Genomic DNA, 26,480 nt, shown 5'->3' on the forward strand with positions numbered 1-26,480 from the left:
TCCTCTTATCCTCTTATGCTTAAAACATATTTCTAAGTAAATATTTACTCAGAAATATGTCATTTAATTCTGATTTAATTTCCATTGGCATTATGCGGACTACTTCCTAATGTTATTGGTTCATCATTCATTTTTAATAGATCTCTAAACAACATGTTTGGTAAATTATAATATCATTTAATTGAACTACTTCATTAGCCATATATTCATCATCAACCAGGCAAGTTGAAATCTCAATCATTTAATTACTTTACTCTTGGTTGGGTTAGATCTATTTCTTCCTAATCAAGATAGGCTTAGGATTTCTTCCCTTTTTCTTGCATTTAGATTTAATTCTACATTCCTAGAAGTCCTCCTATCAAAGAGGAAAATTTTAGTTGTGGCTTGGATGAGCCCCAGATCAACTTAAGAATCACTTTCTTGCCTCATTAGAAATAGGGTTGCACTAATGTCTCTTCTCTATTGGTAAGTGTAAGTCATACTGTTGGGTAGCAGAGATCCCGCATAGTAGTTTTGGGTCTGATAGCCTAGGATTTAGGGTAAAGATATTGTAAACCTCCGAAATATGTGGAGCGCGAAATGGAAAAAGTCGAGACAAAGAGTTATCCGCCCAAAAAAATAATATAGAATAATAGGAAGTAGGTCGGTCTATGGACCATAGGAAGATATAAATAGAGCATGGCTTTATGGGGAGAAGGCAGTTCTTTTTTGGGTATGATCTTGGATCTGAATTGTAATGGGTTTTTGAGGAGAAAAGTCTGAAAGCGACTGTAAGTCCGAGTCAAGGGTATTGGGGAGGGGATAGAGGCTCTGCAGCTGTGTGCACAGAGGCCTGGAAGAGTCTGCAGTTGTGTGCGCGGACCCCTGCAGCTGAGTGCACAGGGAAGATCTAGATGTATTGGTGATAAAGTGGAAATAAAGATAAGTTGCTTCTGTAATTCTATGATCTGGCTTTCTTTATGGTGAATATAACTGTTTGATCTCTGCACATATGCTTATGTTATGAATGTATGTGAATATGAGTTTATTCTAAGTGCACGAATTGGTTAAATCTGATAAATCTTTTCTTAAAGAACCTACTAAGTAGATCTGATTTATACAAGTAATTAATATTACGAATTAACCCAGATCCGGATCTACGCGGAAGTAGAGCAGCACGAGGCCACAGAACAGTGCGCGAACCCTCCAGACCACATTTAGACATCCCAAGGGTGCAGAAACCTGGTTCCAGCACCCTCCCCTGCTACCTCGGGTGAGACCTCAGTCTGCGCTCCATGGGCTGTTGCTGAAAGGGCCGGTAGCTGCGGGATTTGTTTGGCTAAGTAATTCTTCTGAACCTGGGTCAAGCCCATATAAGCCAACAAATGGTTCCATTGTCGGGACTAGGATCTACCTAAGGGGTGTCTGATGTGGAACATAGGGACTCTGTAGAAAAAGAGTTGAAGGAGCGAAGGAACCAAGAGCAGCAGTAGTTCAGAGTACGGTGGCATAGTTAACAATGACGAGCGCGATCCAGCTACCGATATTCAAAGGACCAAGAAGCGAAGACCTAGAACAATTTTGGTTCGTGCTAACCTCAATATGGAACGTAAATAGAATTGCAGCTGATAATATCAAAAAGGCTACCTTAGTTAGCGCACTGCAGGACTGGGCACTGACATGGTACATAAAGTACTCAAACGATCACCCAACTCCAGGGACAACGGAAATCCAGATCGAACTAAAGAAAGAGTTTAGCCAACCAAAGTCAAAAACACAGTCGATCATAGGGTTCAAAGAGATCGTGATGATGCCTAGTGAAACCCTGTGGGATTTGGACCAAAGATTGAAAAGTACTATTTGCAAGGCTAACATGGCATTAACGGATGCGCAGCACTGCACTTGGTTTATGGAATCCTTAACACGACAACTGAGGACGGCTTTGTCATAACAGAAGATCTCAACCCAAGCTGAAGCATTAGAGACAGCGATGAGGTTGCACGAAACTCCATTACAAGACCCAGGGTTGGGAGTTCAGCAAATCCAAGCGTAGATCCAAAATTTGTGTTTGGAAATGAAGAAGTTAAAACAAGAACAGGCACTGCGACCAGAAGTCTGAGAGGAAGTATGGTGTATAAAGAGCATGAGCTAGGGGCACGATAAATATCACTGCCTGGTCTCAGTGAATTATGTGGAAACAGAGGGACCAACACCATTGTGACCAGAGGCACAGGCAGGGCCAAGCACAACAACCCCTCTCTGGTGTGCAATCTATCAGGTGGGAGGAAAACACAACACTGATAACTATCATCTACTGCCAAAATATAACCAAACCCCCCAGCAGCTATATTGCAAGTTTTGCAGATTAGTGGGCCATGAGGAAAGAGACTATCGTAGCTACCAATTCTTAATGGACCCGTCACCTTCTTACAGAATGCAGACTGAGGCGCGAGGTCAACATCCAGCCGCGGCGATCACGGGCGGTGGGTTCTACGGCCGTGGATGAGGACGGGGCAGAATGGGGCCAGGAAGGGGTCGCGAGCAGCTAATCTGTTACAACTGTGGAGGTCCAGGACATTACGCACAGGATTGTACCAACCCAACTAGAATTTCATGCAGTTATTGTGAGAAATTCGATCATGAGCTAATAGATTGCCCTACGCTGATAGCACACATTCGTGAAAAAAGGGCAGTGCAACCAACACCGACTTAGAACATGCAAATGATGAGGTTCGAACCCTGCGAGGAAGATCCCAAAGTAAACATGGTACTGAGAAGTGGCACAGCGGCAGGAGCAGATAGATGAAACTTAAGTAAGGAAGAAGCAGGGGTTGGTAAGGAGACATATTTGGAAGCTAGGGAGATTTTTGTGGCGCTCTCTACCCCAGGTAGTAGGGATCAACCTGAGCCGAATAGGGATCCCTCGATGACAAGTACCTTTTTAGAGACATGTATAAAATTTCTTCGTGACAACAAGGCAATTAAAGGCTTACAGGAATTGATAAATAGATGCACAGGATGGAGTGAACCTCGCAAAGTTCGAAAGTTGGGAAGACATGCATCGCGACTGGGAGGGAAATGCGACTAACAGCATAAATCGGTGATTATGAGAGGGATTAGGTCATTCTGGATTTGGGCTCAGACACCAACGTACTGCCTAAACAGACTTGGGAGCGCATGGGTAAGCCTACGCTACAATGGTCCCCTATCCAATTACAGATGGAAAACCAGCAGAAGGTCCTGCCCATGGGAAGGCTGCAAGGAATTACGGTAGATATTGAAGGCTCAAGTACTCGAATGGACTTTGAAGTGATTGAAATCATGGATGAAAGCACACCTTATCCTGCGTTGTTAGCAATAGACTGGGCCACCGACATGAATGGGGTTATTACTTTAAAGAAGTGGATAATGATATTTGAGACAAAGTCGCTCCGCGTAGTCGTTTCGCTAGATCTGGCTGAAGGACCGCGCTATATTAAACCCATGTGCAACAAAGAGAGCGACAACGAATCAAACGCTATCTACAGAATGGATGCACAAAGGCAAGAATGGGTCAAGACAACGAAGGATAGAAGAATATCATGGGGCTATGTAGAGTCTTGCACCACCGATTCAGATGAAGAAGACGAGCGGTGGCGTAACAAGTTGAATGGAGTGACCACACTACACTGCAGTATGGTGACTAAATCTCTGTATTGCATAAGGGCCCAGGATCGTGAATTGTCGACGTATGATGGGCTGACAATAATAGATGAATTCTTGACCAAATTGGAAATTGCAGTACCAGAGCACCAACGTTTTGATGCATTGAGATGGGCGTTGCGTGCGATGCCTGCGCAATGGTGGGGCACACATGAAGGGACTTTCAAAGATTGTCTTGGTTGCATCGGCATGATGAAGATCAGATTTGGGAATCCGAAACTACCCATAACATAGAAATACAATGGATGTGATGACCCGCGCATGTACCTTACCAGATGGATCAAAGCCTATGGAGAGGAACCTCAACCAGACTGGGTGCACTTATTTTATCACACCCTAGACGTCATTCCCAGAAACTGGTATACTGAAGCGGAGCTCCGACACGACACAGGCGAGTGGGATATCTTGCGCGAAGGGTTTTTGTCGACATTCCTCTTTGAAGATCAATGGATGGATCCTGTGGATGACACGTTATAGCTGGTAAAGGCCGCCATCTTCAAGACGCCACTAGAACTAGAAGAAACTGTGTAGCCCGACTGGTCGCGACAGCTGAGCCAGGCTCTCGAATGTTATAATGTCTAGGTAGAATATGATGAGGACGATCCGCGAAACATCAATATTCCGGAATCAGAGGGGAGCCGTGAGGTGCGCAAACCCGAAATCGAAGATCCAGATATCACGGCACCGTTGAAAATGAGACAAGCCAATATTGGAATAGAAGAGGAGCTGAAGTATGCAACACTTGGGGACTATTGGGATGACGCTAAGTGTAGAAGGTCATCGAATTGCTTCAGGAATATCGAGATTTATTCCCAACAAAAATCACAAAGCTAAAAGGGATCCTAGGAGACTTGGGAATGATGAAGATAACATTGCAGCCAGACACGAAACCATTTAAGGAGTGACCCTACCGATTGAATCCAAAATATAAAGCAAAGGTCCGCGAAGAACTGGACAAGATGTTGGCAGCAGGAGTAATTGAACCAGTCGAGGAGTCTGACTGGGTAAGTCCGATGGTTATGCAGGAGAAGAAACAAAAGGGTCAGATTCGCATCTGTGTGGATCTTAGGAAGCTCAATGATGCCTGTGTTAACGATCTATTTCCAACCTCGTTTACAGATGAGGTACTGGAAAATGTGGGGGGCGTAGGAAGCCTACTCCTTCATGGATGGGTTCTCAGGATACCACCAGATCAAGATCACGCCAGAGGACAGGAGTAAAACAACGTTCACCACTGAATGGGGTTTCTTTCAGTACATGATGATTCCCTTTGGACTGAAGAACACGCCAACGATATTTTCATGAATAGTGGTAGCGACATTCAAGGAATTTATACACAAGTTCTTAGAAGTCTATCTTGATGACTGGATCGTGTTCGAACTGGTTAAGGAACACGTAGCGAGCTTATGGTTAATGTTGGATACTTGCCGCCAACACCAGATTGCGCTAAACTTAAAGAAGTGTACTTTCCTTGTCCCATTCGGGAACCTGCTAGGCCATGTGGTCTATAAGCAAGGCCTGATGGTGGATCCGGCAAAGATCGTTGTCATACTCAATCTACAAGCACCGCGAAGTGTCAAACAACTATGCGCCACATTGGGACACACAGGCTACTATCGGAAGTTCATCAAAAGCTACACCTAGATCACGGCTCCAATGGAACAGTTGCTGAAGAAGGATGTTACTTATTCCTGGAATGAGGAATGCAACAAAAACCTGGAGACACTTAAGGAAAAGATGGCATCCGCCTCTATATTGGTCTTCCTGAAATGGGACGTTGAATTTCATGTGCATGTCGATGCGTCATGTATCGTGTTGGGGGCGGTACTTACTCAACCAGGAGCAGAGGGAATTGACCATCCGATTGCCTTCACAAGTCACTGGTTGTTAAAATCTGAGAAGAATTACTCCACTACCAAGTGAGAGGGATTAGCGATGGTATACGTGCTTCAAAAATTCCACCACTATTTGCTCAGAGGCCACTTTAAGATGTATACCAATCACTCTACGTTAAAATACCTAGTGAATAAGCCTGTGTTGGGGGGGCGAATTTGTAGATGGTTGTTGCTATTCCAGGAATATGACTTTGAGTTTTTCGTAAAGCCGAGATGTCTAAACATAGGCCCAGATCACCTGTCCCGAATTGAGACTGGCGAAGAGCCCACAAACTTAGAGGACGGACTTCCGAATGCACAGCTATATACGGTGCGCATAGCGGATGGCCATTTTGAGGATATAATCCATTTCTTAACTACAGGAACTGCACCGTAGGGATATTCTATTCAGCAGAAGAAGGAATTGGTGATACGTGTAGCAGACTTCACCGTGATTGCAGGACACCTCTACAAAATGGGCAATGACAAAATATTACATAGGTATGTCCCAGAGTTTGACTGAGGACAGATCCTGGCCGAAGCACATGGTGGGGTTGTTGGCGGACATTATGCGGGTTGCGCCATAGCCCAAAAGATTCTTCGCGCAGCATTATGGTGGCCCACTCTGCATCAAGATTCGAAAGCATACTGCCGAGCCTGCAACTTATGACAATGAATGGGGAAACCATCGGGGAGAGATGACATGCCGCTCCAGCCACATATGATGCTACAGCCATTCGAGAAGTGGGCAATCGACTTTGTAGCACCTATCGAGCCATGAGGAAAGACGAGCGCACGCTATATAATCACCGCGACATAATATTTGACCCGATGGGCAGAGGCACAGCCAGTTAAGGACTGCACGACTGCGACAGCTGTGAAGTTTTTGTTTGAGGATATACTGACAAGGTTTGGGTGTCCCAAAATTCTCATGAGCGATCAGGGAACACATTTTCTGAATAAAACGATCAACGCACTCACTGAGGAATTCCAGATATATCACCAACAGAGTACGCCATACCACCCGTAAGTGAATGGGGCTATTGAGGCATTCAACAAAATCTTGGAGACCGTGTTAGCTAAGGTCTGTAATGTGCAGCGAAATTACTGGGACTTGTGCATCCCTCCTGTGTTATGGGCATACCGAACCATGTGCAAGAAGATGATGGACCAGACACCTTTTCAGTTAGTCTATGGCAAGGAGGTCGTTATGCCTATGGAATATATTGTGCCTAGTCTGTGGATTGCGGCAATAACAGGAATGGCCGACCGCGGGGCTTTGGAGGAACGGCTCACGCAGCTAGAAGAACTAGAGGAGGAACATTTTTTGGTTGGATCCCATCAGCAAGTACAAAAATAGTGTGAGAAAGCATGGCATGATAGCCATATCAAGGTGCGCACCTTCAAGGAGAATGATCTAGTAGTGCTATATGACAGTAAGTTCAAGAAATTCCCTAGCAAACTCCAAATGCATTCATTGGGACCCTATGTCGTTAAAGAAGTTACCAATGGAGGTGCAGTTTAGCTTGCCAAACCTAATGGAGACCCCTTCCCGAGCCTAGTGAATGGCAGTTGCCTAAAGCCCTACACGGGCAGGCCACCCACCTGACTAACCGTTCGAGGGACAGTCTCACCACTCTAGCCAGTTGAAAGAGAGTGTGGGACGGTAAAGAATTCTGGGGGAAAGAGGCGCGATTGTCAAGATAGACGTCGATTTGGCCCATCACCACGATCACGATGCGCAGTAAGAAGTGCACTGATGCATTGCTAAGAGGAGAGGTGACCATTCCTATCACTATTCATGACAACATGTCTGCGTTATGGCAAAAGGGAGCGGGCGGCGGGAAATTAAGAGAAGGAGTACGAGCCAGATATCGAACGAGCTGCCATAGATTTTACACGAGGATGCCAGACCAAGTGAGAACCAGTGAATTTGAAATTTGAATCGCTTATAAATCATCGAGGGGCATCCACCGGGCGACCTACACTTCTGGAAAACATATGCTAGATATCGATATGGAACTTTTCATTATCTCTGCACAAGGAGTAAGCTCGAGGGTGGTGATATGGCTGATGGAAAGGCAGGACTCTCTAAGGAACATGGTGTTGACAGCTGTGGGTGTCCCACAGAGTGCAACATCAACCGTAGGGGATGTACTGGAAAAGGGGAGACACGAAGTAGAATTGGTCCAGATGTCGTCGCCCTGCCCAGGGGCAAGCCAACCAACTACAACAAAAAAGAGAAAGGATGGAAAGATGGAGACCACTAGTAGCAATTTAGTTAATACGTCGTCTCTGAGGTACCTTGAGGATTGGGATTTCGCAGACAGCAACAAAGGTCTTGCAAAATTGCAACACAAGTTGTAGCAGACAATGCAAAGAGAAGATATGAAGGTCGAATATGGCTGCGGTGGTACATGGAGGTCTCGTATGTGGCTCCCCTGCTCGAGCTAAAATCCTATGAGGGGGTGTTCTGTGTTAACCGAGCAGAGCAGAATGAGCATTATCGGTCGTAAGAATTGGTAGAAACAATGAAGCAGGAGCAGGACGAAGCGTTGTAGGAGACAATGAAGAAGTGTCACTCAGAGGGAGGTGAACCGCGAAGCCAAGGCAGCGCATCTCGCCGCGCCAACGAGTGACTCGGGATGAGTCACGATGATTGTGTTGGGGGACTGTTGGGTAGCGGAGGTCCCACATAACAGTTTTGGGTCCGATAGCCTAGGAGTTAGGGTAAAGATATTGTAAACCTTTGAAATATGTGGAGCGCGAAATGGAAAAAGTCGAGTCAAAGGGTTGTTCGCCCAAAAAAATAATATAGAATAATAGGAAGTAGGTTAGTCTGCGGACCATAGGAAGGTATAAATAGAGCATGGCTCTATGGGGAGAAGACAGCTCTTTTTTGGGTATGATCTTAGATCTGAATTGTAATGGGTTTTTGAGGCGAAAAGCCTGAAAGCATCTGTAAGTCCGAGTCAAGGGTATTGGGGACGAGATAGAGGCTTTGCAACTGTGTGCGTAGAGGCCTGGAAGAGTCCGCAGTTGTGTGCACAAACCCCTGCAGCTTAGTGCGCAGGGAAGATTTGGATGTATTGGTGATAAAGTGGAAATAAAGATAAGTTGCTTCTGTAATTCTGTGATCTGGATTTCTGTATGGTGAATATAATTGTTTGATCTATGCACATATGCTTATGTTATGAATGTATGTGAATCTGAGTTTATTCTAAGTGCGCGAACTGGTTAAATCTGATAAATGTTTGCTTAAAGACCCTGCTAAGTAGATATGATTTATACAAGTAATTAATATTACGAATTAATCCCGATCTGGATCTACGTGGAAGCAGAGTAGCGCTAGGCTGCAGAACAGCGCGTGAACCCTCTAGACCACATCTAGACATCCCAAGGGTGCGGAAACCTGGTTCCAGCACCCTCCCCTGCTACCTTGGGTGAGACCTCAGTTCGCGCTCCGTGGGCTGTTGCCGAAAGAGTCGGTAGCTGTGGGATTTGTTTGGCTAAGTAATTTTTCCGAACCTGGGTCAGGCCCATATAAGCCAACACATGCTTTAAGCCAGTAGATATAGAGAGAAGGTAATTAGACCTAGTTTAACTAGTTGGAACCACCATTCCAAATGGAAAAGGAGTTGCTCTAAGGTCCCGACCGAGTGGTCTCCCTTGTAATGTTGAGGTAGAGAATTTCGAGCCTTCAACGCCTAGAAGGAGGACCTTGAAAATTATTGTCTTTGAATATTTTTTCTATTTACTATGGCCCCATACAAAAGACTTCCTTGGAGTTGTTTTATTCAACCTCATCCAAAAACAACTCCAGTAAAGGGAGTCAAGATCTCATCTCAGGTAAAATAAAATTGTAAGACATCTACCTTTAGTCATCTCCTTCAATTTATTTTAAGTTGCAATGATTTCAATATTTATGAAGATATTATTTACAGAATCTTCACTCGTACTTTGACAGGAAAGGCCAAAGACTGGTGCTTTTCACTTCCAGTTGCCTCTGTACGTAGTTGGATGAATTTTCAAAGATTTTCCTTCACACATTTTAGGAATATGACTACAAAAAGGTGTGTGATCAGCTAGAATAATTGTGTAGGATGGAAGGTGAGACTTTGGATATGTTTTAGGTTAGATTTAAATTAATTTTAACGCAACTTCGGTCAAAATATTTGCCTCCTTAATTCCAATTAATTGGATGGTTTGGGCATTTAGTGTCTCTATCTTGTGATAAATATCAAGAACCAGAAAGTATAACCTTTGTTGATAGGGATACACTTGCTAAAAATGACAACTTCGATTCTTCGCAAATTGAAATTACAAATGATAACCATTATGCCAAAAATTCTCCAGTTTTACATAATGTTGATCAAGTAGAATTTCAACAAAATGCATAATCTATTAGCAGCAATCGGCAACAACTAAAATATCAACAATCAAATCAACTAGAGAATGTCGACAATGCACAGTCTACTTCTTAAATTAATTCACAATCTATTGGTAATAAATTGCAAATGATGGAGCAACTTAACAAAAATTTTCAAATCAATCAAATACATGAAGAATCAAAATTTTCTATTTTGGAAAATCAAAAATCATCTATGCATAGAAAAACATTCAAGTATATATCTTCAAATTCCTATTTTTCTCTCTAACCCAATATTTTTAACATATTAATTTAATTCATGATCAGTCAACAACACCTTTAAATTCAAATTTAATTTTAAATAGAGGAATTGATATTAATACTAAATTATTAAAAATTGGTAGAGAAAATTTAATCAATAATTCAGTTAATAAACCTAAAGATTCTCTTAACTTGGTACTCCATCACTTGCCTGGTTCTTATTTATTTAATTCAGAGAAAAAGAACACTTATGAAGTTACTTATGATGATAACTTGGAAAATCTTCGGAAATGGTTTTGTCTAATTCCTTAGGCGAATCTATCTTTGAAGATAAAGAGAATTTGAATCAAAGATTTAGTCCAATCCATTCCAATTTTCAAACATTCAATTTCTATTAATTTTGGTATTCAAGAACCTATCGCAATTTTTTATTCCTATGATGATGAAATGCCCTTTTTGGATCATAAGCTTGAAATCTTCCCACTCAAGCAAAATAATGCAAACAACGAGTTTAACTTTATAATTTCTACTGATAATTTTAGTAAATAAATCTTTGCAAATGAATCCCAACCATGTTGTACCATTATTTGTAACATTAATGTAAACTTGAATTTGCTTCATTTTCAGTTCCCTCGATTTAAATTTGTTTTTCTTTTGAATCTCATTTTTGAATTTTTGAGTGCATTGTACTAGTATTTTGAACATTCAAACTCTAGACAGTCATTCGGTCCATTAATAAGCATATATGAAAATCAATTCTAGAGTTTCAGGCAAGGACATTAGCTATTTTTTATTTTGAAATTTTATTTGTTCATGTTTGATCAATTTATTTCTGATTTTCAAATAAGTTCATCACAAATTCTGGCACTTGAGACTACACCATTTCATTCTAACCAGTAATGGAATGCCTATAGAAACATTTTAAATATTCATCCATTCTTTATTGATCCATTTGAAAAATATCTGGAAGTTCCAATGCCTAGGAATATTTCTGACTTTGGTAGTGTTCGGTAGGCTTCAATGACTAAAAATGTATCATTCAAACCTGGCATCATGTTTCCTATTTCTTTGAACTTATTCCAATGATTCACTAAAATTCATGTTATTTTTTATGATCCTATAAACATTTGGTTGGAAAAATTTTAAGGTAAGAATTTTGTAAATAAATTTAATTTGCTAAATTTATTAATTGTGCATAGTAGGCTAAAAATTTATTTTTCTAATTTAGTTTCAGTTTTGTTTTTGATGATTGATTTGTACATAAATGCAGGAATTAAAATGAGAGAATGGTTACATTCGAAGTATGACTATACCTAGTCACGTTTCTTTTCATTGAGTTAGCAATTGGAATAGATTAATTTAGATTGGCTTCTCTTTCTGTTTGCATTTATTTCACTATTTCATATTTTTTTAATAAGCAAGTAATGAATCTGAGTTTTCCTTGGCATCCCCTTTCATGTCTGGCAAAGTGGCTTAGAACATATCAAGTTTTTTATACAATCGGATCATACACACTTGTGAAGCACTTGATTGTCTTGTTTTTGCAAAAAAACTTCATCACATTGTTAAAAATGTTTTTTAATCATATATGAAGAAATTCCAAGGAATTGTTATGGCTTGGCAATTTTTGATTCACATGTAGATGATTTTGAACATATGAAAATTTTGAGAAATGCATGGGTGAACTTGAAGATTCATGAGGTAAACTTACAGTCAAAATTCTTCTAGGTATGCATTAACAATTTCATCTTCATATGTCATTTGATTTTCTCTTTTTTCATAGTTTATTTCTTATTTATGTTTTGTTTCTTTTTGCAAGTCTTCATTGGCTTGATTTTGGAGACTTGAGATAAGCAAGCAGCCAACCCTATCTAAATCTACAACATATTCAAGGAAGTATTTGTTGTTTAATCAGAATTTGGGTATTCTTTAGCTTTACTTCTATTCATTAAAACCACGATAGGCCTTTAATTCATTATCAAAAGATTCATATCAAATCCTTATAATATCGTAACTTTCCTCATAAGAAATAATTCTCCAATCAAATATGCTTGATAGTTAATGTAATTATTAAAGGGGCTTTTGTAAAAAGGTGAAGTTGAGTTGGGCGCTTTCTTTTGAATTAAATATTTTAAGATTTTTTGGCCCCACAACTACCACTTGGCATATATCCTTTCACAAATATCATAACTTATAACGTGTGTTACACTCAAAACTCTCAATATCCCGATCATCCAATATTCCGATACTCTGATATCCCGATCATTCGATATTTCGATACTCTGATATCCCTGATTTCCTGATGTCCCGATATCCTGGTCTCCCGATATTCCGATACTTAATATCCCAATATTTGGTCCCTCCCTGATACCTTCATATTTATCATATCAAATTTTTTATAAGAAGCACCTATTCACTACACTCCCGATATTCCCGATATAACATTCCCCTAGTGAAAATTCAGCTGATGTGTTATCTTGCCTCCTCTCATAACCGTTATAATTTTAAAAGGCTCGGATCGGAAAGTTCGCATATTGTAATTCTAGAGTATAGCCAAGTGATTTCTTCGATATTTTTCTTCCAATATGCTCATGTGTGCATACCCACGTGAATTCATTTATTTCAATTAGCAATATGAGTCAATGATCATATTTTGTCTCTCATTGATGCAGCTGAAATGAAATGCTTACACTCTCTATTGCTCATATTTTCAACAAACAGAGGAAAATTCTCACAAACTGTTGTAGCGAATGATCGTATCCATAATTTTATCTATACCCATTCTGAATCTTACAATTTCTGAGTTCAGTTGAACCATTGCATCACACTCGTTCATATTGTTTTCTCTTTAGTCACATTCCCTTCTTCCGAAGGGACTCAAAGCCTCTAAATGGTGAATTTTGGAATCCCGATCCTCTACTTTTCATTTTTCCTAGATCTTTCTTCAGAATTTTGGAATTTCTGGTCTATTAGACTCTTGGGTTTGTATTATATTGGAAGCATTTAAAACAAATTTTGAGATATACCTCTCTAAGATCCACATTTCCTTTTCCTCCACTATCACATCCATTACACTTGGAAAAGGAAATGACCCATATTTCATTGCCTTCAGCGGAATCTTGTGGTCTCAAAGCCTTTTGACACCTGATTTATTCTCATTAAATATCAAACTCCTTTCCTCAGAAGTCTATTTATAGGTAAATGTAAGTTCTCTTGCAATCATTTTCAAAAAACTTCAAGTTATCTAATTATCGGAATTAAGGTCATCAGAGTCATTTTATAAATTGTTACGAAACCTTTACCTCCTTTACAAGAATGTTTGATATACTAGAAAAGAAATATACATGTAAAGAGCATTCATTATTGGGCACCATCAATATCGTAAGTTTTGTTTATAAAAGTTACAAAAAACAAAATTGTTCCAAGATCTTGCTTCCCTTTAAAATTCTAAATACCAAGACTTCTTATACGGAGGTGAAATGTAATGAAAATTCCGAAAACAAGTGTCACTGGAAACGTTATGAAGAAAAGTCTTTGTTTATCGTAGTTTTTCCCATTAAATTGTTTTTGAAAACTTCAGTTCTTACCTTTCACTTTGATTCTCTCGGAAACCTCGAAACTTCATAATATTGGGTTAAATATCTTCGTAGGTCTCTGTCAATTCATTATGATCGTTCACTATGCTCACATGAAGCCTTGTTTGATTATCTTTGCTTACTTTCATGTTATCATGGTGACAAGAGCTTGGATGTATTTTATTTATAATTTCATCAAATTGAAGTATTCATTCATCAGGATGACTTTGTGACTTTAGGGATATACATTCTCCATAGTATGTGCACATGGATGTCTCTTACTCTTGTCGACAATCTGCTTGGCTAATGAGAAATTTCATCGCATGTGGTTCATTTACGTTTTTTCCTTTGACTCATTATGAGATGCACCTTTTATTATCTCAATCATATTTTAGTGAGCATCTTCGTTTTCTTTTAAAGGCACTCTTGAACAATCATTATGGTAATGCAGAAACTGATAAGGAATTTGAAATAGGTAGAGGTAATGGATGATGGTTAATTCATGTTTGAATTCTCTTTTATTTTAATTTTTGATATATCACTTTGTACTTATTATATAAAGATTCCAGTGATCTTCATATACATAATTGCTACATTATTTGGATTTTGAATCGATTTCAATATTTTGGGGTTGATATAAATTCAAAATGGAAAAAGAAAAGAGAACAATCATCATTGCAATTCATAAAAAAACATGTCTTCATTCTCATTTCTGATCGATTTTATTTATTTATGATTCCTTGAATAGAAAACATTGCTTTCTTCTAGTTTACTATTTGCTTTGGTTTAGATTTAATAAATGACGATTTTAGGTCAATAAGATTTCAGAAAATTCAACTTTTGAATAAATTTTTTTATTTTTTTTTGTAAAATTCATAGGATTACATCTTCATCATGTCCAACTTCTCACCTCGAAAGGGGAAATTTCTTCATAATTTTAATTCTAATTAAAATAAGAGGTTATTTTTATTGGAGAAAATGATATCTCCTGGGTAAGATTAAATGAAATTCTCCAATGGTAAGTTTCATATGCCCACTTTCATTCATTTTCATTTCTTTACTTTTAGTTTTAGTTTTGTTTTTAGTTTTTACTAATATAAAAATTGTTTTGCAGCTCTTCATAAACTTTTCACACCTCTACCATATCAAATTTGGAGCTCATTCTCCTTTGTTTGGTCTGATTTAAAGTTTTTGGGAGAAGTAGTCATGGTCCTCATCAAATCAGCTAAACTAGGAAGTTTCGAAACATTTAATCTATTTCTTAAGAATTCTTTTTATTAGAAAATGGTTGACATTCTTTTATGCAAGTTTTTCTTTGAAACAAGAAAATTTGCAGCAGGCAAAGACTTCTCGTTTAGCTTATTATCTCTCATCACTTCTATTCAGAAGCTTAATCACTTATAACTCTGCAAGATAAAATTTTAAAAATATCAACATAAGAAGTAACGTACAAATGCTTATATTATTTTATTCATTTGTTGAGACATTTGTATAGTTAATCTTGTTGGAGTTGATTCTCTAATTTGTATTTTTCTTTTAGCCTTTTCTTTCTTCATGTTTTTACATTTTTTGAAGTTTTCTTTCCATTTATTTTTTCCTTTTGCTTTTGGTTATGGTTTGATTTTTGTGACACCGCTAAGATTTATATGGAAGGCCTTTTCCTCAACCAACAATGGTTGGCATATATGGAAAATATTTACTGTCTATTTTAGTGAATTTCATTTATCATGAAAGGTGTATATTTATGGAAGCATAAATCCCTCTTGCTTTAAATTTTCTTCATGAGAAGTACACATCATTTCTAAGTTATAGGGTTTATCTTTTCAAGGAGAGAACTAAACTGAGTTCAACTCCATGGATCTCTCCCACCCCTCCACTTTATTAAAGTCTCTGATTGATAGTCGTGGCGAAGAATTTGGAGTCAACATTATGAAAGTGTTGTATCCATTAACATAATTCTCTATTACCATCCCACCTCTTTCACTCAGATACATCATAAACTAAAGCTTTCAAATGTACTTATCAAAATGGAGATTAAAAGAGGAAGCATGAGAAATACAAGTAAACCCGTTGGGGCTATGGACGCTCACTAACAGTGGGGCTAGGCTTGTGTGGCATAAAAGACAACTCTGTCGGGGCATTGCTCAGGCTCGCTGGTAGCGAAGCAATGTCGGAGACCATTCATAACAATGGATATATGCTTTATTAAAAAATCCCATCTCTACATTCGTCTATTTCTCATATGAGGTAATTTGAAAATAAAATTTTCCCAAAATTTGGATTCATGATTTTTACTCAAATGTGCTTCTCAGTACTTATCTTTTCAATCTCACATTACTTAATCTATTTATGTGTGACCCATGGAGATATTTTATTGTTTGACAATTCAATGGACTCGAGTATTTTTAACCTTTGGGTAAATTGAAGTTCATTATCTTTAACCATAGATAATTGGTTCTTCCCAGTGTGTCGCCAATGTTGTAGGGAAAACCCAACACCCCCCATTTTTGACTTATTTACTTCAAATAATGGGGACCATTTCCATAAATTTTTGGTTAAAACAAATTTTAATATTTTCTTTGGTTAAGTGTCCTACAATTTCTCTATTTTTTTTTGTTGGATTTCTATTTTAATTGCTTCATTGAGTTTGACTTTTTGCTATCTTTCTATCGGTACTCATTTCACCTCATTTGGTTACATGGTTTGCAAATGGTGCAAGTCCAAAGTTCGATCATTTTTACCACCTCAGTTAAAAAATGCACAAAAATGTATATTATTTTAATTTTTGTAAATAAATTAGTAATTTATTGTAAATATTAATTCCTAGTTAATTTATACTATTTTTTTCATTTTCCACGAACAATCCTACAAAACCACCCAACCAAATTGTAGAACAATTAAAATTATGCATTTCCAGGATCTCGGTAATTGATTCTCATTCCTAATTTTAAAAGAAATTATGGGACCTGAAATCTCAAAATTTCAGAGTGGTTAAAGTGGTTGTACTTTATAATGGAGGAGTTCCACTCCAAGTGGGCCCCACTTCACCTCACCTTCTCCCTTCCTTTACAAAATGTCTTGATATTCATATCGGACATCATAATTTTTATCAGGTGACAAAAAGTTATGTTTAAAAACTTTTGATACACAATCTCCCGATAATATAGGATGGATATTTAAGTTTTAATGAAGATCTCCTTATAACTCCCATACCTCCTCGTCACATATCGAAACATTGAGAACTTTTTTATGATAACTTCTTATCCCTTATGCCTCCCACTTCTCCAATATCCGATATGAAAAAACCTCTGACATCCCTTATACCTCCCTACCTCCTCCTTATGCCTCCCCTTTATAATAAACATCCACCTTATACCTCCCACTTGTCCACAATGGCTCATGTACCTGAGCCAAAAGCCACTTAGGTCCATAATTTTGGGCCAATAGCCACTCGCCATGTGTCTCATTATGTATTTTTTAATATTAATTACTTAATTTAATTTTTATGATTTATAATAATGATTAATATTTTGTTTTTTTAATTAATTAATTATTTTTTTATTAATTTATAATTAAATTAATTTGTAAATTAATTTTTATATTTAAATAATTTCATAATTGTAATTAATTAATAATTGTGAAATTAAATAGGATTAGAATTTTTAATTTAATTTTTTCTATTTTTGGCTTAGGAAGCAAATTTTCTAGAATTCTGTCAATTTTGACACTTCAACTTTGGAAGCTCATAAGTCGGGTTTTACTTGGCCAAATGAGGTGCAGGACGGCTCATTGTTGCAAAATATTTCTGAAGTGGTTGCATAACCAGATTTGATCATTTAATGAGTCTAAAATTTAGCATAAGATCAAGCTCCGAATTTTTAAACAAAATTAATTTTCTGAGTTTAATTTTTTGCATTTTCATTTTCTCATAACCTCTGTTGAATACAGATCCATTCGACTATGTTCTCCTTAACCAATTAGATCTTTATAGGGATCAATGAAAAGCTCAGATTTCCTTTTATTTATTTATTTAATTAAGTTTTGATTGGAGATATTTTGTGTTCCAGATTTGGTATTTTGATTTTAATTTGTATTTTAATTGGTTTTGGCAGGAAAACAATTGAAGAAATGAGGAAATGAATATTTCAATCAATGAATTGCTCCAAAAATAGAAGAATAGGTATTTGGACCAATGAAAATAGTTGGAGTAGAATTACTCTTCAACAACTCTCCTATTTGTAATTCATTTTTGTAAATTATAAACAATAGTTTGTAGAATGTGCAAGAGGCTTCTCTCTTCTACCATTTTTTCATCCTTAAAACACTATTGTAATAGAGATTTTAAGTTATAGGTAGAGGGGATCAATCTCAGACTGGGAATTATTGGGATTTGTCTTTTTTCTTTTCTGGACTGTGTATGAGAGGCATAACTTGCACTATTGCAGCTCTTGCTTTTAACAACAGATTTTATGCTTTGGAGAAGGTTGTAGGAGATCAGATTCAAATAACATAGCAAAAGAATAGGTTCAAAGTTAGTTGTATTAGAAATACTATTATTTTTAATATGAAATTATTTTTTGATGACACAATTATGTTAATTGCATTCCTATTATGCATTATTGTAGATATGAATTCATGTCTTACATATTAGATATCTAATCTGTTTGTTTCATAGATCTGTTGTTAATTTCCTCTTATGCTCTTATGCTTAAATCAGATTTCTGAGTAACTATTTACTCATAAATTTATCATCTAATTCTGATTTAATTTCCATTGGCATTATGAGAACTACTTCCTAATGTTATTGGTTCATCATTCATTGTTAATAGATCTCTAAACAACATGTTTGGTAAATTATAATATGAGTTAATTGAACTACTTCATTAGCCAGATATTCATCATAAACCAGGTGTGTTGAAATATCAATCATTTAATTACTTTGCTATCAGTTGGGTTAGATCTATATCTTCCTAATCGAGATAGGCTTAGCATTTCTTTCCTTTTGCTTGCATTTAGATTTAATTATACATTCCTAGAAGTATTCTTATCGAAGAGGAAAAATTTAGTTGTGGCTTGATTTAATTATACCATTGATTTTCCTTTGGATTAGGATGCTATAAATTGGGGGCTTGCATTGATTCCAATGAGAAGATTTAGCATCACCAGAACAATAATGTGCAACTTTCTTATACCCTTTGGCTTTTAGTTTGCACATAATTTCTTGAAGTTGCATATTATCACTCCATTTAGGGAGTTGCTTCAAATTAACTTCAAAAGGTTTTCTCCTCCTTGAATCCATTTCCACTAGATTTTTACCCCTAGGACAATAGCTATGGTTGTTGGGTCACAAAGGCCAAGAAAACCTTTAAGTTTTGGTTTGCATATTTTGTCCAAATCTACCAAAGCCCATTTGTGCTCAAGATTAGGGCATCCCCAAATAAATTTGTGTTGGATTCTCTTGAGTTCCTACAGAATTGAATATGGTTCCATGAGTGCAGAACAGATGTATATGGGGAGGGATTGAAGCAATACTTTAAGAAGAATTGATATGCTTGTGATGTTTAAAGATCTAAAATTCCATCCTGCTACTTTGTTGTGGATCTTTGTTATGAGATCTAACCATACTCGCCATCTTCAGGAGCTATCATCTAACAAAGCGCCAATATATTTGGATGATATTTTCCAGTGTTGAAAGTCCATGAGTTTGGAAATATGTTTCTGAACATGAACATGTGTGTTAAGAAGAAAATTGAAGACTTATAATTATTTACTTCCATTCTTGAGGAAAGAGAAAAAGTCTCTAGCACACGAATAAAAGCATGGGATTTTAAGACTGTGGGAATTTCCATGCCCATTATGTCATCCACAAACTAGTAATAAGTGAGTGGTAAATCATCACCAAAAATTCAAAGACCTTTGAGCTGGTTCTTGCATACTACAATTTTGAGGAGTTGTCTTAGACCTTCCATCACTGTAATGAATAGAAATGAGGATATTTCATCCCTCTACCTAATACCCCAAGTAGGTATGAATTTCACTGATGGGGATACATTTACAATGATTGAAAAGGAAAGAGATGATAAGAGATTTTTGACCCACATAGTCCATTTAGGGGAAGAGCCAATAGCTCAGATAATTTGGAGCAAAAAGTCTCAACTGAGCTTATCAAAAACCTTTGAGAGATTAATGTTTAGGAGCATCCTTGGTTTTCATTGCAACATTAATGAAAGGATGACTTCATGAGCTACCATGATCTTGTCAAGAATTTTTAACCCCTCCATGAACCATATTTTCTTAGGGGATATAAGATTGGTGAGGAGGGGATTCATCCTATTAGCAATATTTTTTGTAATGATCTTATAAATAACATTACAAGGAGTAATGGGTTTGAATCCACTTGGTTCATCCCCATTGAATTCCTTCAAAACTAAGGTGAGGAATGTGGTGTTGAAAGCTCTTAAGATGGATAAGGATTTTTGAGATTTTTCCATGGCTAACCATACCTTTTCACCTACTACTAGCCAACATGATCATAATAATTCAATGTTGAATCCATCAAGGTGAGGATCTTTGTTGTGTGGAATCCATTTAATGATATCCTCAACTTCCTCCATTTTTATTTCTTTGAGAAGGGAAACATTTTGTTTCGCAATGACCAATACTAGTTTTTGATATGCAATGGTGTGTATTGCATCTGTTATGTGAATATCAAGTTCTATTATAATTCCTTTGAAGTGTCAGATGAGTTCTTGTGTGATGTCCTCAAAATTGTGTATCTTTTCACTAGCATGGTTTTTGATGGAGGCAATTATATTATGGTGTATGTTACAATATAGATTTATGAAATAAGGAAGTATTTGTTTCACCCTTTTTTAGCCAGCAGATTCTAGTTTATGCTACTAAAGGAGTTCTTCTTGTTTCCAATCTTCTTTGAGCTAAATGAAGGTGATAGCCTCTTCTTCAATGAGGGCATCAAATCTCCCATTTGAGATAATTTATTTTTGAATGTTTACCATTTCTTGCCCACACTTTTATTTCTCTTCTAGGATGTTTCCAAATTTAGATTTATTCCACCCTTTTAATTTTCATTTGATATGATTTAATTTTTTTTGCAACCTAAACATATAAGAGCCTTGTAGGCCTTATTTCTTCTCCCAACATTTTATTAAATTGTCCTTAAATTATGCATGTTGAAGCCAATTTTTTCCGAAGTAAAATGATCGGTTGTGAGGTCTTGATTAAATGTTTATGCCAAGACAAATGGCCAATGGTCAGATCCATGACTTGGAAGAATGGATTCCTCTATAAATATGTCCTAATTCATAATAGATTCTGAGACAATGAAACAATCAAACTTAGATGCAACTTCTTACTGTCCTCTCATGCGCTTGTTCTAGGTGAAAGAACCATTTATGAACTCCAACTCAAGTAGAGATAATGTGAATTAAAGCTCCTGTAGTTGGACTCAGTCGAGATTAAGTCACTGAACACCACCTCACATTTCCTGTAATGAATTAACGAGATTAAAATCCCCTCCAAAAATTAACGGTTGGGGAGTTAGAATTTGATGCATGCAAGAAATTGTGTAGAGAAATCTCACCTTGTCTCACACATGAGAAGGCCCATATACTTTTGAAAGAAAGCATGTTTCCATATATCTTATCATTCAAAACTGAAATGTAAGGATATAATTAGCAACGAACATATTGATGACTTGAATCTCTTAAGCATTCAATATAATCGATAGACTACCAAAATGACCCTAGGCATCTATTATTAACACACAAGAGTCTTTTCCTAGACTACTAACCATTTGAGAAAGAGCATCACTAGTTGAAATTTTTTCCTACATCATTCATATATTTGGATGTGTTGTATACCATTTGTCTTTAAGGAGCCTTTATTTCCCTTTGCAGTTGGGGGTATTTTGGCTGTGGGAAAAACATTTGAGATTTTTCTTATACGTCCTATATTAACTAACATATCCCTGGTTTTCTTAGATGCTACTCATTTATCTTGAGCCCTATTTTTTTCTTTTTGATGCAACTTTGAGGATTCTTTCATATTCTGAGCTTAGACTTCAAGCATGCTCGAGTTTGAGGTTCGAGTTGAGATTTTGACACTTGCATAGCATATTTTGAAATAAGTCCATCCCAACAAATTTATATTATTCTCAGGAAGGGTAAAGGGGTCCTTACCCTTCCATGCCTTGGCAAGATTCGAGAGATCCAAGGCATCCAGTTTGATCTTATCGACTAGTTCCATGGCCATAACAGGGATATCTAAGGGGGGTATGTACATCAGAGTTTAGAGGATGTGGATTCAGTGGTTCAACTTTAGGGGAGATTTGGGTGTTGAAGGAGGTGGATGGAAGGTTGGATTTGTACATATCCACCTCAGGCAGTGGAGCGACAAGTGGGAGGTTGATAGAAGATGGGGTATAGAGGAGGGAGAAATGGTTTTGAGAAGAAGGGATTGCTTTGTCATAAACCTCAGATTTTTTAGGGGGTTTTGCTTAAGGATTGTGTCCTTATCTCCAACTTTTGTGAATTTGTCTTCAGCTTGGGAACTTACAACTACTACATGTACAATGGAAGCTAAGGGAAAATTTCGATACAAATGGCCATATTCATGGCGATGATAGAACCAAAAGGGAATGTGCTCATAATCAAAAGTTTGTTGTCAGAGTTCACCTTGGTAGTATTGATCGATATACTTTGGTAGTGGCCTAGAGATGTTCATATAGAAAAAGAACCTCCCATAGGAGATGTATGTTGCCAGCTTGGTTTCCTTGTAGGATTTGGCGTAAATCCCAAAAGTATTTCTAATGCTAGTTAAAGTATATTCTTCCCAAAATTCTCTCAAAAATGAATAAATGTGTCTCCATACTGGAGCAACTTTGAAATCTTCTCGTTCTGGTAGAAACCTCTTCGTCCATAGAGGTAAGGTCTGACGAAATTTAAAAAGTAATTTCGTTCTTGAAAACAACATTTATGTCTGCCAAATCTACAAACTGATTGTAAAGAAGCCCTTTTCACCTAATTCAAACTTGGGTTTCCCATGCGACTTCCATTTAAGTTGGATCCATTATGTCAGGGATTTTTTAATTAGTTAGATGTGTGGAAACATACTAATGAGGGGATGATCATTCATGAACTAAATATATCCTCTAATATGATTAGAGCTGACTTCAAATTTTGGATCTACAACTGGCATTGGATTGGCATCTCCCCTTAGGAGAAGATGGTTGTTCAAGTTTTTGATGGTTTCCATTGGTATATTGCTCAACATGTGGAAGTTGAGTGTATGTTGATTGCCCTAATTAGCTTAATCGAGCAACTACTTGACTATAGGTAGAGGAACCACTCCCTCCATTGGCATTTTCCATGGGAAGGGCAATGTAGAGGAGATCAACGATTCAATAACTAGGGTTTTGTACAACTCTCTCTAAAAAAAATTGTGGGTAAATCCCCATGGGACCTTTTCACATGGTATGCCTTAACATAACACCCATTCACTATCAATCCAAAGCCCCATCAGTTGATTTAAACATTTGAATATAATAAAATTTGAATGGGCATATGTAAGCACCTATAGATTATAGTGGTAGCAATTGTAATTGACCTTGTCATGCGAGTATGAGACCAAACCAACCTAACCCAGTTGCAAATTCATTTAGGTATGAATAAAAGTAAATAAATATATTTAATAAACATAACATAAAAAATTATTCATGTGCAATATAGCCTATTTAAATGGTGGAATTAAACGAGCCTAGATTCGTCTTAACTCTTGATATTCCAAGCGCCGAGAGTAATCAAATCTCTTGAGATGCAAATATCTTAAGATGCAAAAAAATTTGATCCATGTTAGATTGGGAGTTAAGATGGATCTAGGTTGGTTTTAATATGAGTAAAGTTCTATTTACCTGATTTTTAATTATTATATATCAATTATTTTGGCCAAGACATAGGATCATAGCACAACAATTGTCACTATTCACCTCAATATCAAGATATTCAAATTTTCTTGCCCTTTAAGTCTGATTGGAATTGCCACTATTTCCAAAATGTTCATTTTTTACCAAACAAACTAAAAAAATAAAACTCAAATATAAAAAAACTAAACCTACTAATACTAAAACTATTGTCTTTTAACTATTCTATATTAATTCTAATATACATTTTTTACTAAACTATATAATTGATTTAAAAAAAATATCTTTTAATTTAAAAAATATCTTTTAATTTGCACCTTTTTCTAAATTATATAATGCATTCCATAAAAAATAACTTTAAATATATTAAATTTGCATTAGCATAAGTTACAAGTTAGTTGTTTTGTGGGAATTTGGAAACTTCAACATCACTAGAAGGAAACTGCATACACTCCGCAGGCTACCGCTCAACCTGAGGATCAGTTTAAGGCCACACATACTATCTATAGAATTTGCCTACCCTTTAAGACACAATCCAACGGATTATCATGAGGAGGCCCCACCGTACTACCACTTGGACGTACTTTAACCTTACCTCGCTCAACAACATAGGGGAGGGTCGCCAATACATGTGCGCCCTCCTCGCCACGTCGTAATACCACGCGTCAACCCACATGGCTCCGGTACGACACCTGTCCACCGTGGAGCTGGCCGTGTGGGCTATCACCTCCAACATTAAAACACGAACTTGGCGCCATTTACATGGTTCGTCTGGGCTCATTTCGACCATGTTCCATTTTCCCTGTGTCTTTCTGCTCGGGGCCGGTAGTTGGGCGAAGCCCCCCGCCGAAGATGGCGCGGGACGGCCCTGTAACCTGCGCGCATGGTGGTTAGAACCTGTGTTGGGGGAATGCTGTGTTCGGTTGACAGGGTTTGTATTGTTGCGCGCAGAGTCGTTTATTCGAGTGCTGGTTCGAAGGTTTGATGGAGTTTCTGTGTTTCTGGCTGGGACAGCGGTTCTGCTTTTCTTGTGCTTTTCCGCCTGGATTTCTTGGTCGTTCTGGAATGCAAGTTGTTTAACATGGAATGCCGGTTGTTTAGCATTTCTCTGGTGGTGGTCTTATTCGGCGGCATTGTTGTTTGGGGAGGAGTCGGTCGCCATTCTACTGAGCTTGAGGTAACATAACATTTTTAGGGTTTAGCTCTGCTGTTTTTGTTGTTTTTGTGATCTCTAATGGCTTCTAATGGCTTTTTTCTTCCTGTTGCAGGTGTTGCAGGTGTGGAAAAGGACGTTGCAGGTGTGGAGAAGGTCTGGCGAGCTGTGGGGAAGGTGGGGGAGGTCGGCGACCATCCATGGCCTGTAACCGGTAGGATTTTTAATCCTACCAGCTTTACTCTGTGTTTTTCAACACAAGCATATCTAACAGGATATTTTGTGAACTTTCTATGGCATTTTATGGCAGTATTTTGAGCAATTTTTTGAGGGTTTAGGGTTTTAGGCATTCTATGGCATTTTTGCTGTTTTAGGGTTTAGGGTTTTAGGCATTCTATGGCATTCTGTCTGTTTTGGCTGTTTTAGCTCTGTAGCTGCTCTCCCCTGACTTGCATAGCCGGCCTCGAGCAGAAAGACAAAGGGAAAATGGAACATAGATAAAAACGCTGCATTTTTATTGTCCCTGCTATTTTATCTTTTTCATTTGGGATATGAGGGTTTCTCTTTTCTTTCATAGAGTTCTGAGTGCTCTGCTTGAGTTCTGAGTGCTCTGCTTCGTGCTATTGTTTGTTTTATATTCGACTGCTCGGAGGGGAAGGCTCTTCTAAAGCCTCACTAAACCCTTATGAAGCTTCTTCGCAGACTTGCTACTCATGTTGCTCTCTGGGCTACAGTGTTGTATGGAAGCCGTGGACATTTGTATGGACTTTGTATGGAAGTCGTGGACATTTTACGACCTTAATCACAGTTATACTGTTAATTTATTTATGGTTTCTTGAAGTCATAACTGTTATCTTGTTTCCTTCTATGAAAGTCTTATTCCGAATTTTACACACAAGTTGCATTCTCTATTATTTAAATTGACTTGGGCTACAGTGTTGTATGGAAGCCGTGGCCATTTGTATGGACTTTGTATGGAAGCCGTGGACATTTTACGACCTTAATCACAGTTATACTGTTAATTTATTTATGGTTTCTTGAAGTCATAACTGTTATCTTGTTTCCTTCTATGAAAGTCTTATTCCGAATTTTACACACAAGTTGCATTCTCTATTATTTAAATTGACTTGGGCTACAGTGTTGTATGGAAGCCGTGGATATTTGTATGGACATTTGTATGGAAGCCGTGGACATTTTACGACCTTAATCACAGTTATACTGTTAATTTATTTATGGTTTCTTGAAGTCATAGCTGTTAGCTTGTTTCCTTCTATGAAAGTCTTATTCCGAATTTTACACACAAGTTGCATTCTCTATTATTTAAATTGACTTCTCTGGATATTGTTTGAACGCTACTATTCTTGATTTACTCATTGTAGAATATTATGATTTCCTTATGCTGTAAAACCTTGCATAGTGCTAAGTTTTTGAGATCGTTTTCACTTGTGACGGTGCATCTCTATTTGGAGGTTATTTTGTTTTTACAGCTGATGAGTTTATATAGTCCAGAAATGGGTAGGGTTTACTGTTTTATGAACAAAGCTTCTACTCTTTTATTTCCTTTTAATATCGCTCAGCTTTTACTAGCAAACTTTATAGGATTAAATCCTTGTCAGGGTTTTGTTAGAGT

General features: G+C 37.4%; 1 protein-coding gene across 1 annotated transcript; it reads left to right on the forward strand.

Moving 5' to 3' along the window:
- The first annotated feature begins 24,450 nt into the window (after positions 1 to 24,450).
- LOC149186668 (uncharacterized) lies at positions 24,451 to 25,598 on the forward strand. Its single transcript, XM_089412655.1, has 2 exons — positions 24,451 to 24,874; positions 24,966 to 25,598. The coding sequence occupies exons 1-2, from the start codon at positions 24,486 to 24,488 to the stop codon at positions 25,066 to 25,068; spliced, it is 492 nt and encodes a 163-aa protein (XP_089268781.1). The 5' UTR covers positions 24,451 to 24,485; the 3' UTR covers positions 25,069 to 25,598.
- Positions 25,599 to 26,480: the final 882 nt, after the last annotated feature.

This window comes from Pinus tabuliformis, chromosome 3_1 (assembly GCF_031772625.1).
Source record: "Pinus tabuliformis cultivar Carrire ecotype Pingquan chromosome 3_1, CPIR1, whole genome shotgun sequence".
Taxonomy (NCBI): Eukaryota; Viridiplantae; Streptophyta; class Pinopsida; order Pinales; family Pinaceae; genus Pinus; species Pinus tabuliformis.

Coding starts and splice junctions, on each gene's coding strand:
- LOC149186668 (XM_089412655.1), top strand. CDS start 24,486: ATGTTCCATTTTCCCTGTGTCTTTCTGCTCGGGGCCGGTAGTTGGGCG. Junction 24,875..24,965: donor GCCATTCTACTGAGCTTGAG/GTAACATAACAT, acceptor TTCCTGTTGCAG/GTGTTGCAGGTGTGGAAAAG.